General features: G+C 37.2%; 1 protein-coding gene and 1 long non-coding RNA gene across 4 annotated transcripts in view; one reads left to right on the forward strand and one right to left on the reverse strand.

The window, feature by feature from the left end:
* Positions 1–3,902: 3,902 nt before the first annotated feature.
* The window catches only part of LOC107655762 (uncharacterized), a 22,107-nt gene continuing 13,931 nt past the window's right edge, over positions 3,903–12,078 (reverse strand). Inside the window, exon 3 of the long non-coding RNA XR_001630487.1 lies at positions 3,903–3,988. This is a non-coding gene — a long non-coding RNA (uncharacterized LOC107655762). The remainder of the gene's footprint in view (positions 3,989–12,078) is intronic.
* Positions 4,923–12,078, forward strand: part of LOC107655758 (zinc finger MYM-type protein 4-like) — a 43,979-nt gene continuing 36,823 nt past the window's right edge. For all 3 annotated transcript variants that reach the window (XM_016443337.1, XM_016443338.1, XM_016443339.1), the window contains exons 1-7: positions 4,923–5,128; positions 6,174–6,716; positions 7,066–7,118; positions 7,228–7,392; positions 8,886–8,958; positions 9,090–9,327; positions 9,597–9,726. In XM_016443337.1, coding sequence (XP_016298823.1) covers positions 6,233–6,716; positions 7,066–7,118; positions 7,228–7,392; positions 8,886–8,958; positions 9,090–9,327; positions 9,597–9,726 — 1,143 coding nt within the window. In that variant the 5' untranslated portion in view covers positions 4,923–5,128; positions 6,174–6,232. The remainder of the gene's footprint in view (positions 5,129–6,173; positions 6,717–7,065; positions 7,119–7,227; positions 7,393–8,885; positions 8,959–9,089; positions 9,328–9,596; positions 9,727–12,078) is intronic.

Below are 12,078 nucleotides of genomic sequence, written 5' to 3' on the forward strand. Positions count from 1 at the left end.
AAAGTCCATAGATATCGCTATTATTTAATACGGCTGTTAACACGTTCTCCGACATGCGGAAGCAATGAGACCTGTTTTCCGGGTTTGGTCATGTTCAACATATACCCAATTGCAATTCGGTCCTACAAATGGCGGCTGCACCACTGAAACTCCACCCTCTTCTGTAAAGGGAGGCGGGAGCACCAGCTCATTTGCATTTAAAGGGACAAACACAAAAATGGCGCGTTTTGGCTCATACCCTAAAAGTGGCTATTTTAACAAGCTATAAAAAATGATCTGGGGTATTTTGAGCTAAAACTTCACATACACACTCTGGGGACCCCAGAGACTTATTTTACATCTTGTAAAAAGGGGCATGTATTATTTTATATTTATTGATGTTGTTTGTCTTTTTTTTTTTTTTTTGCTTATTTATTCATTATTGACAGAGAAACTGGCTCAATAAATTAATGCCAATGATCGCTTTTCATTTGAACCGTTTTTACATGGAAAAAACATAATGCCTAGTATTTATGCGTGCACCACAAAACAACATGTGGGCGAGAATGACCGTGTTTTTCAAAGTGGAGGCTGGCCTGCGCAGTATATTACTGCAGCTGTGCCTGCTGAAGCGATTGAGGAAGGTGATCTAGTACAGGGGTTTTCAAACCTGTCCTGAAGGACCCCCTGCCCTGCACATTTTGTATGTCTCCTTCATCTAACAAAAACCTGATTACACTCATCAGCTCGTTAGTAGAGACTGCAAGAACTAAATTGGGTGTGTCTGATAAGGGAGACATACAAAATGTGCAGGGCAGGGGGTCCTCCAAGACGGGTTTGAAAACCCCTGATCTAGTAGACTAGGATGGTCAGTCCCATGATCTGTTCCTTTCAGATGATGAATTTAGTGAGGAAAGTTAGACATAGCTACATTTCAGTCGATATCCGGGGGCGTTTAGACTCCTAAAATAATAACTCCCTCCCCCCCCATAGTCCAAAATATGCATGAAACGATGTTAATTTTTTTAAATAACGTAAATATTTCATAGGTTTTCTACTACATATTTCAGTAAGAGACATTATTTATGTTATATTAAGCCATACAAGTCTTGAGTTGATACCCAGGGTTGCTTTTAAGAAATTTGTTTACAGTAATCTGTATATAGACATTTGGTTACGTTTATGTTGCTTTTCCAGTTGATTAACCTTAAATGCTTTTATTAATTTTGTGCAGTGTGTTTTTGGAAGAATTCTTACTTTGCTTGCATGTTGTAAATCTTTTTAGAGAACATCACATGCTGTTCAGAGTCACGTAGGGATACTAACAGACCCGGAAAACCACAAAACACGTGGACACGGATCTATCCTTTGAAACTCTACAAAGTCATTTCAGAAGCAAAGGTTTTGAATTTGTTTCTTTTTACAATGTTTATCTGTGTCTTGTATTTGAATCTGTTGGTGATGCTACGTATGATATTGAAGCTTCGAAGCATGTATCCAGCACGCAGCACAATATAGTGCAACAGTCGGGTTTCGAAAGTTAAAAACCCCATTAATTTTCTACATAGGGGACTTGATTTTAAACGATAGCTTATAAACCTTTCAAGTACTGTTGTGAGCTCCTATGTTGTTAATCGATGGCATGTGCTTTTGTTGAAGCCATATGTTCATATTATTTCAAATAATTTTTTTAAATAATTGTGTTTAACAGCAGAATTCGTGGTGGAAATCTACATTACCCATGATGCTGTACACAAACAGGGTTTCTGTGGATCATGAAAAGGTCTTTAAAAGTTTTAATTTGCCCTTCCACAAATTAATTAAATCCGAGCATAAAGTCTTAAATTCATAAAGCTATGGCAATAAATGTTGTGTTAATTGCAATAAATAAATAAATAAAGCATCAGTATTTTGTTTTCCAACACAAATATCCAAACATCTTTAAATTAAGAAGCATTTACAAATATCTGAATATCTGAGAAATCAATAATTAAAGTGGTGTGTATGTGTATATATGGGTTTCAATCAATATGACAAACTTCTTGAAAGGTAAGCTAAACTTCAAGTTAAAAGTATTCGTAATATGTTGAACCTTTTATTGAAAGTAGCCTACTTTTACTCGTTGAGACATGTTTTCACATTTATTGACCCGTAAGAGCTGTGTTGGTGATTTGAGGGAGGCGTGACGTGTGAAAGGGGCGTTTGCAGATGTTGTTTAAACATGCTTTACTTTTGTAGTTCCTCTGGATGAACTAGTAGCGCAGAAACTGCATACCTTACCTTTAGCTCAATTAAGCTGATTGGCAGATATTTGGCTGTTATTTGTTCTTGTTTTAATCATGAACTCAATTCGTTTTGATCAATTCCACAGAAAACAAGACATCTTATGTCTTTCTGCTTTTCCAGTAAACATATTTTGACTTAAAGGGCACAGTATGTAATTTTCACCGCTAGAGGGCACATATTCAAAACAAACAAAGAAACAAAGGTGTAGTTTGATGACGCCGTGATTAAGTGTGGAATCATGGGAGATGTCGTCTTCATCCCCACAGCCTATGCAATCTGACGGGACTTGGGCAGAAATCATAGTCATGGTTGAGCTAATGTATTAAAGATTTAAAAACGTCACAGTAGTATGAAGCAGGGTGGGGCTGAAAGCCGTGGAAGCAAAACGAGGTACGGTACATTCACACAAGGCGTCGGTGTCAGCGCTTGACGGAGGGCGTGTCTGAAGCTTGGCGCTAACACGATCGTCATAGTGACAACAGCCAATTACATTGGACCGCAATTGGTTAGCGCCTGAGCTAGGCTATTTGTATAAGGCGATCTGATTGGCTGACGCCTCCGTTGGCACTTGAAAAGTTGAGAAATTTTCAACTTCTGCCGCGAGCAACACCAGTGACGCGACGTCAACGGCCCCACAATTCAGTTCAGCAATGCATGACATCACCCATTCAAAGTAAATGAGAAGCATTAATGCTGACACCCTGTGTGAATGTACCGTTAATGAGAGACGAGCGTGACACATGGCTCGAAAAGCAGCGGAGCTTTTATTATGTCACAGTTGACCGCTTCCGCTCTTTCCGGTCATGCTTATGTGGGGTAAAGCAGCTGATTTATCATACTAGATACATTTGAGTGTGTTGAAAGTTCTGTTATTATGATATATTGCTACTCTGTGAGTTCGTCGCCTGTCTAATAAAACTATTAAAGGGGTCCTATTATGCTCTTTTACAAAGTCTTGATTTTGTTTTGGGGGTGTACTAGAACAGGCTCTCATACTAGGTTGTTCGAAAAACACATTCTTTTTCACATATTTTACATTATTACAACACCTCTCTCCCCAGTCTGGCATGAACGGCTCGAATAGTTCCTGTATCAAATGAAGGCTGAAATCTGAAATACGAAATGTGCTGTGATTGGTTAGCTGGGCCAGTGTGTGTTGTGATTGGCAGCACTCGGCGCCTGGTCGGGAAATGTCATGCCCCTTACCATAGCTGCCTGCGAGCTTCAGTGGAAATATTGCGTCAAAATTAGGGCTGCACGATAAATCGCATGCGATATTTAACGCGCATCTTATCAGTAAAGCCGGTTCTGTAATCAGCGGTAAATCTCCATCACCTGCCTTCAAAGCGTCTTTGGTGTTTCCATGGTTTCTATAAAACAAAACCGGAAATCGAGGGTGTATGACGTCATTGGCAGGTGACGCAATGACACTGTCCGTTACGCTAGTTAAAATTTTTGCTTACACTGTCAGAAATAAAATATACTATAATTGTATTTTAGCCGTTTACTGAGGCAGTAACCTCAAAAGTGCAACTATACCCCTAAAAGAGAGCATATTAGTACCATACAAGTATGCATGCTTTTAAGGGTAGATAAGTTACAAAGGTGCACCTTTGAGGGTACCTCATGAAAAATAAACATGGTGTTACATAAGTACTAAAATGTATTATTATTACCATGGTAAATTTTGGTTACTGCAGTTTGACTACAAATACTGTGGTTACTGAAATAAAACCATGGTTAACTTTTGTAAAAGGCTGCCAGGCTGTTATACCCCTCAAGGTGAAACTTTAGCATATTTTTTTCTGACAGTTTTATTAACAGCAATTACAGAACATAACACAATCCATTTGAACTTTTAACAACCAGTTTAAATAAATTTACTTGCACAAACTAGCCAATTTAAAATAAATATTACATGTACACAAAAGTTTGGGGTCAGTAAGATTTTGTAATATTTTTTTGCTCATGCTCACCAAGGCTGCACTTATATGAAAAAAAAAAACCCGTAAAAGCAGCTATATTGAGAAATATAACAATTAAAATAACTATTTTATATTTTAATATATTTTAAAATGTAATTTAAAATGTATCTGTGATCAAAGCTGGATTTTCAGCATCATTACTCCAGTCTTCAGTGTCACATGAGCCTTCAGAAATCATTCTAATATTTACTGCTCAAGAAACATTTATTATTATTGCTGCTTCATATTTCTGTGGAAACCGTGATGCATTTTTCATATATATAGTAATTCATTTTATTTTATATATAGTAACAATGTAATGTAATGTAATAATGTGGCAATGGTTTCTAAAGATCTACTTACGCTTCTGAAGCTTTTGGGAAACGCAGCCCTATTAAAACAAGCACTGTGAGCCATGCGTCAGCAGCGAACGCTGTCTGTGATTGATTGGTTCTGTCTTTCAGCATTTGCGTGTGTTCCGATGGGCAGGAGAAATGGTTCTATCCAACACAATTATTCGTTAATATAGTCTATTTTTCCACTTAGAACCTTATTTTATGCACCGATTTTTTTTGATAAGTACATAAATGGTTAAAAAATGCACTTTAGAATCGATATTTTTATGTGAGGATCGATCCTTTCGATACAACATCAGTATCATCGAAAGTATCGATACTGGAGGATCGATCCGCCCATCCCTACCCATAATGCACTGCAGCACGCATAGGGGAAGAGCTTTCGCGGGAGAGCCAGCGAGGCCATCCAGCTAGTTTGTTTCGCCAACTTTTGCAGTATTTTGATGTTTTAATTCAGAAGTGATCAACCGTGCATCTTGCAGGGGTTGTTGATCGACTGTCTTTTGAGAGGGATTGTTGAAAGAATACGCCAGGCGTTCAAAGGTAAGTACGTAAACTGTTGAAAAGATTGGCCCGCGTGTTGTTTATCATCTCTGCAGAGATTCGCTGAAAAGCATGCATGCCCTGCAGCGTGTTTCGCCTTTATACGCTTGCTCTGGCTTCAACATTCATGTTTTAAAGCCTCATGTTGGAGTATTTTATTTTTTTCATTTCTATCGAATAGCGAGCTAACGACAATAGAACGGCGCATATGTTATCAATATAAAACAGAATTAATGCAACGTTGAGGTTTTGGAGTATTGTATGGTATGTATGATCAGCCTGTGACAATATTAGCCAAAGATGCATGTTTATAGTCCTGTGACTGCATGCCATGTGCAGCAGTTGCTGAAGTACAGAAGCGTTTGCTGCAGCAGACAGTAGGATAAAGTCCATTGTGGAGGCTGATATGGTTTGAAATGGTAGTGTAGTTTTGAAGTATTTTAAAAACAACTCTAAATTATCGGAATTATATGAGATAAAATATCGGAGCAATGGGGATATTTTAATCACTAATATTGTGGAAGATATATAAGGATTTTTAAATTAGATCTTAACTTTTTGCTGCCGCAAATACGATTTATAGTTAATTGCAACATTTTGATGTGTTCTTTAATTTTTGTTAATTAAAAACGACTGAATAATTATATAACCGTTTAAAAAATGTATTTTTTTTCATGAAAAATATATTGTTAATTGTAATATTTTACGTGAATATAAAAAAAGCAATATCTCATATCTGTGAATGCTATTAATTAATCTAAAATGACTTTTGTTGAAAAACAAGGGCATACGAAGCAAAACATTACATAGTTTAATTTTCTACCCTGTGCTTCAAGGAAATCATTAGTTTTCATGTTTGAACTTGCAGAATTTCTCAAAAATGTATAACATTAATCCAAAAGTTTGCAATGCATTGCACTTGCACTTAAGCAAGGTTGGCTGTATAATATTGTGAAAATACAGTACAGGCCTGATAGAGAGCCTCAGGCCATTCTTATTGTTGAACTCTGCCCTATGGATAAATGTCCTCATTTCTCACTTTCAGGAGTGAAGTCTACAGAGGCAGTTTCACCGCTGGACTCAACGTCTGCCGCAGGTGTCCCAATGGCCAGTGAAGATTCCACAGAACAACTTCCAGGAGATGCAGCTGGTTCAGAAGCGAAGCCAGATGCAGTGGAGTCATGCCTGCTGGACGCCACTGATGCTGGTGTAAATGAACCAAACCTTCAAAACAGCCTGATGGAAAGCCATCAGATGGAGCAGGAGGAAGTAGAGAAGCTTCAAGGGGAGATGGAGGAAGATCTGGATTTAAGACAACAACCGGGTATGGACCATGAAAGCGGACCAGAAAAGGCCGATCTAACTGACCAGAACGAAGAAGAAAATTGTGCACAGGGACAATCTAAGCAGAAGAATGCTGAAGAAGTAGAGAAGAATGAAGAGAGCAAGATCGCAGAGGATGCAGCACAGTGTTCAGAAGAGCTTGTGATCGCTAAAGTCGAGGACTTCACCTATGAAATGGCAATAGATGTGGACCAGACTGAGGATCGCGATGGGAGGATGGAGGTAGATGGATCAGATGATGCAGGTTGGTGTGACCTTTTTGCCTGTTACTAGATGTGTCCTGTTGAGATGACCTGCAAACACATTTTGGTAGTTATTGATATTGATTGATGATTCTGTGTTTTGATAAATGTTCATTTCTGAACATTATTTCACAGCCATTGAAAAGCATTCAATGAAATTCAAAATGTAATTGAATCCCTAAATATGTTTTTAAAATGTTTTAATAATATATTGTAAATCAAATGCATGTTTTTAGATACTGCATAATGTTGCTGTATCGTTAATATTATTTATTTTTTATTGCCATTTAACTAAATAGAATTGAGGAACAGACTTGACTGTTTATTCTACATAATTTTTACATTTAACAGGAAAATCTTTTCCTAAATGCATAAAAAGGGAGAAAACGGAACCATCTGTTGTGGTGAGCACAGTCATTATTTTATGTTTACCATCGAAGTTCATTAAGTTTGCTTGTTAATCCATGTAGGAAGTGAACTCCTAAAACTAAAATCCTCTCCATCTAAATCCAGCAAACACAGTCAATGTTAAAAACTGAGTTGAAACCTCAAGTGGCCCAGCTCTCTGGTGCCCTACCAGTGAAGGTGAAGGATGAGCCAATGGATGAGGAGTATGAGAAAGTGTCGGAGCAACTTGGCCCAGTGGGCAACATTAAAGATGAGCCCAACACAGCAGCTGTAAGTTTCACCAGTGATTTCTGCCTTTTATTTGTTATTATTATTATTTTTTTTAAATAAAGGTTAAGATACCGGTATGATTTTTTTTTTTTGACAAAAGACTCTTATGCTCTCCAGGTCTGCATTTATTTGATAAAAAATACAGTAAAAACAGTAATATTGTGAAATATTGAATTTTAAAGGGGTCCTGTTATGCTCTGTTACAAAGTCTTGATTTTGTTTTGGGGGTGTACTAGAACAGGCTCTCATACTAGGTTGTTCAAAAAACACAGTTGAAAAAGTGAAAAAGCATAATAGGACCCCTTTAAACTTTTCTATTTTAATACATTTTAAAATGTAATTATTTCTGTGATGCAAAGCTGAATTTTCAGCAGCTATTACTCCAGTTGTCAGTGTCTCATGTTCCTTTAAAAAAAATAATTCTAATATGTTCACGTGACTTTTTATTATATATATAGGATGTAAAAATCTGTAAATATTTTAAAGGGTAAAATTTTAATAATTGTAATATCTACGATGTCTTCATGGTATGTAGTCTATAAACACATTTATTTACAAAACTGCTTATAACAAAAATATCTGTAATTTGGCCTATATTTTATTACTCCCTTAATATATTTAATAGGCCCAACATGTCTACATTAATATAATAAAATTCTATATGAATATCCTACATTTCTGCCACAATACCTCTGTTAGTGTTACAACAGTAAATCTATTGTAAATGTTGGTGATTTAAAAGTATTCTAACTGGATTGTTATCACAATATTTCTCCAGTTTTTCCACGTCAGTGTTGTTGAGAATGTTAGCGCTGTTTCATTTGGCTTTAAACTACTTCAAAATCACAGTGACATCTGTAGTTTGTATCGGAGACCTCCGCTCCAAACTCAAGACGCTTCTCATGGAATCTCACAGCACTGTTTAGTGGTTGTGTGATCGAGACATTTTGTTATACGAGTAGTGCAGTTCCGCTTTTGGAGCATTTATGAATTCTCGTGCGGTAAAGAAATGGCAGTTATCAAACTCGCGTTTTACTGATAGATACATCTGGCCTAAAATTTAGTGCTGTCACCTTGTGTTGACATTGTGAAACTGCATGATTTGTAAATTATGCTTGGCGGCCCACATATAATAAATTTCAATAGACAAGCTGCGGGCCGGACTTTGGACACCCCTGTGTTATGCCTTTACCATCACTTTTGGTATTTGGAATGCAATCTTGCTAAATAAAAAATTTTTTTTTTTTCTTCCACTACTGAACTGGAAAATTAACCCAAAATTCCCTTATTTGAATGGCAAAATGGTATGTAAAATGCAAAATAATCAATTAGATGAGTTAAATAATTGCAACAAGCCAAACCATGTGACAGGCAATGAAAACATGAGCTAAATTTACATTGCTTCGGGTTAAATAAGCAGTACTGTTAAGTAAGGTATAAAGTGTTTCATGGAATTTTGTATTTAAAAATTTTTTTTTTTTTCATGTTTTCAGGAGTTTAGCCAGACACCTGAAGCGATCAAGATCAGTGCAGTTTTCTCTGTAGGAGGAAATGCCACATCCATCGGTACGAGCCCTGAAAATATATTATAATGTTCTTTTACCATTTACTACATGGGTGAACATGATGATAAATGGTTCAATGAAATTTAAGTTACATGTTATATTTCTTCCATATTTTTCTTCATGTGACTGCAGCTCCAGCAGCCGTTCCAGCAAAGGCGACAGCACTCCCTACACTATCCCTTCGTTCTCTGGCCCCTGCCAATCCTATTGGTGTGGTCTGCACAGGATGTAACAAAGTCCTCTTAAAGGGACAGACGGCTTTCCAGCGCAAAGGCTGTCCTAAACTCTACTGTTCACCTCAGTGTCTCTGTAGCACCTCTAATGTGGTGGTCAAAATACCTCAGAAGAAACAATGTCACCACTGCCACAAGTATGCCTACAAGTCTTGCTTTTATTTTTTTCTAAAATGTAACTTTTAAAATGATCATATCAGGTGCATTACATTTTATTGCATTCAAGTAATTTTTTTAATATGAACTTTTTAACTTACCACCCTAAAACCTAATGTATTATAACAACATGCTCCTTTATTTTAAAAATGCAAAGAATAATATATAATAGAAATTGAAATGCAACAGTAGTGTTTAACATACCCTTTACGAATACAGATGCCTTTTAACAAGTTCTCTTTCCCTGCAGAGACATTCTTGACCCAAAGGATGTGATCATTGCCCCGGTGGACATGTCAGGGACTGTGAAGGAGTTCTGCAGTCAGAAATGCCTCAGCGCTTTAAGCCTCAAGTGCAGTGTGTGTCAGAAGACAGGAGTGGTGAGTAGACATCTCTATTTGTGCAGGTGTTTCCTGCACTGGATTGCCACTACTGAAAATGCGGCCCATAAAATGAATCATGTTTTGCCCCTAAAGGCCTGTTCACAACAAGACAAATGTAAACATGCCTTTTATAATGCTTTTATGTACTTGTGCATATGCATACCATGACAAAGGCTGCACTTCCGCTGCTCATAGTGCATTTATCTGCTTATAACATATGCATTTATCTAATGTATACCACGAAAGCACCTGAGATGCCACTGCTCATAATGCTTTTATCTACTTATACATATGTATACCATGTCTTGTTTCCTCCTCTTAGGGAACCAAGGTTACATTAGGTAACCGGAGACATTTTACTTACTTCTGTCACAAGTCAAGTAAGAAACTGAAAGATGCGCAGCGCCTGGTGTACTGGGCTCACCAGGTTTTAAAGGGGTCATATGATGCGATTTCAATTTTTCCTTTCTCTTTGGAGTGTTACAAGCTCTTGGTGCATAAAGAAGATCTGTAAAGTTGCAAAGACTAAAGTCTCAAATCCAAAGAGATATTCTTTATAAAAGTTAAGAGTTAACCACGCCTACCTAAAACGGCTCGTTCTAACACTCCCCCACATATCTACATCACTATGTGGGAAGATTTGCATAACGCCGCCCAAATGTTCACGCAAAGAATGAAGGCGTAACTTTTATTCTGGCTGTAGTATTGTTGCAGCCGCCATGTCGTGAAGAGCTGTGTGTTTCGTTGTGAAAGCGAAACTACTTTGTTTGGGCCGGCCGTGCCATTCTCAAGCCCGCCGCCTCCGCTCACGCTAGGCCGCCGTGTGTTTCGTTGTGAAAGCGAAACTACATTGTTTGGTCTTCAAAAGAGGACACGACTACAAACCAGTGGTTAAGTTGTATTTACAACACTGTTCCAGAACAGTTTAACCCAAATATTCAGATGTGTGCAGCACATTTTATGCGTAACATTTCCGTCACACGCTTGAGGTATTCGGCCAATCACAACGCACTGAATAGCTGGCCAATCACAGCACACCTCGCTTTTCAGACCGATGAGCTTTGTAAAAATCGACGCGTTTCAAAAAGGCGGGGCATAGAGGAGAAACAATAATGTACAGTATGTGGAAAATAATGTGTTTTTTTAACTTTAAACCGCATAAACACATTTCATTACACCAAATACACAAAATAATGTTCTTTTTAGCAGCATCATATGACCCCTTTAAGCGAAAATTGCACTCAATATTAGTGCCAAACATATTGGTGTGAACAGACCTTAAATTAAGGTGATCTGGGTACTGTGAAATAATGTCAAGACAACACATCTTCCTTTTGCATTATCTTTTCTGGATGGATTCAAAAACATATAACTCATTATTTAACTCATTATACCAACATTTGGGTTGGTGTTAAAGAATTGTGTTATAATAACCCCTACAAATACAACTCATTATATACACTATAAATACTTTAAAGGTGACAGACATGTAGATGTTTGTGAAAGATGTTTTCTCTGTTTTAGAGGGATGATTATTTTGAAATCATACCCTATTTATTGCATCAAAATTTGTTAATACTTTACTATATTTAAGGGTGGATAATTTTATCAGTTGTTTATTGCAACAGTACATAATTACAATAACTTTGTCTAGTGCTCTTTTGAAAGTTTATAGCATGATTTGTGAAAATTTAACTATACTGAATGACATGGCATAGACTTCTTCATGGCTAGTTTTTGCGTATTTCATTTAATTCTGTAACCGACTTGTTCTACATATATGTGTGTACTAGTGTTAAATGCTACTGTTTTTGACAGCGTTGATAACGTTTATGACAGATAATATCATGATAATTTTTGCGTTTCCCTACCGAATGTCGTATCCTGTCAGCAAAAACCTGTTCATGGGCTTTTTTGATTGCTTTCAGTTTAAGTGCCGGCGATGCAGTGTTGCCAGATATTGATACTAAAACAAACAAAAAACTAAAAGTGAATAAAAATAAACCAACATCATTTCCAATCTTTTGCAAATAAGATAAGATAAATATATTGCTAACTCTAAACTGCAACTTAATACTTTATTAACTTTCTAAAGTGTTAAATTAAGCGGAAAAGACAAGTCCAAAAACGCTTATAATACCTGGATCTGGCAACACGGGCTGCGCCCGCGCCCTCACTCACAACTCTCTCAAGCCTCGTTCACTCCGCCAGCATCTCGCTAGCTGGTTACGGGCCTGCTCTCTTTCTCTGAGCGAGAGCGGAGCGCGCTGCCGCTGTCAGTTAAAGGGGTCATATGATATTGCTAAAAAGAACATTATTTTGTGTATTTGGTGTAATGAAATGTGTTTA

Source organism: Sinocyclocheilus anshuiensis, unplaced genomic scaffold, assembly GCF_001515605.1.
Source record: "Sinocyclocheilus anshuiensis isolate Anshui unplaced genomic scaffold, SAMN03320099.WGS_v1.1 scaffold1337, whole genome shotgun sequence".
Taxonomy (NCBI): Eukaryota; Metazoa; Chordata; class Actinopteri; order Cypriniformes; family Cyprinidae; genus Sinocyclocheilus; species Sinocyclocheilus anshuiensis.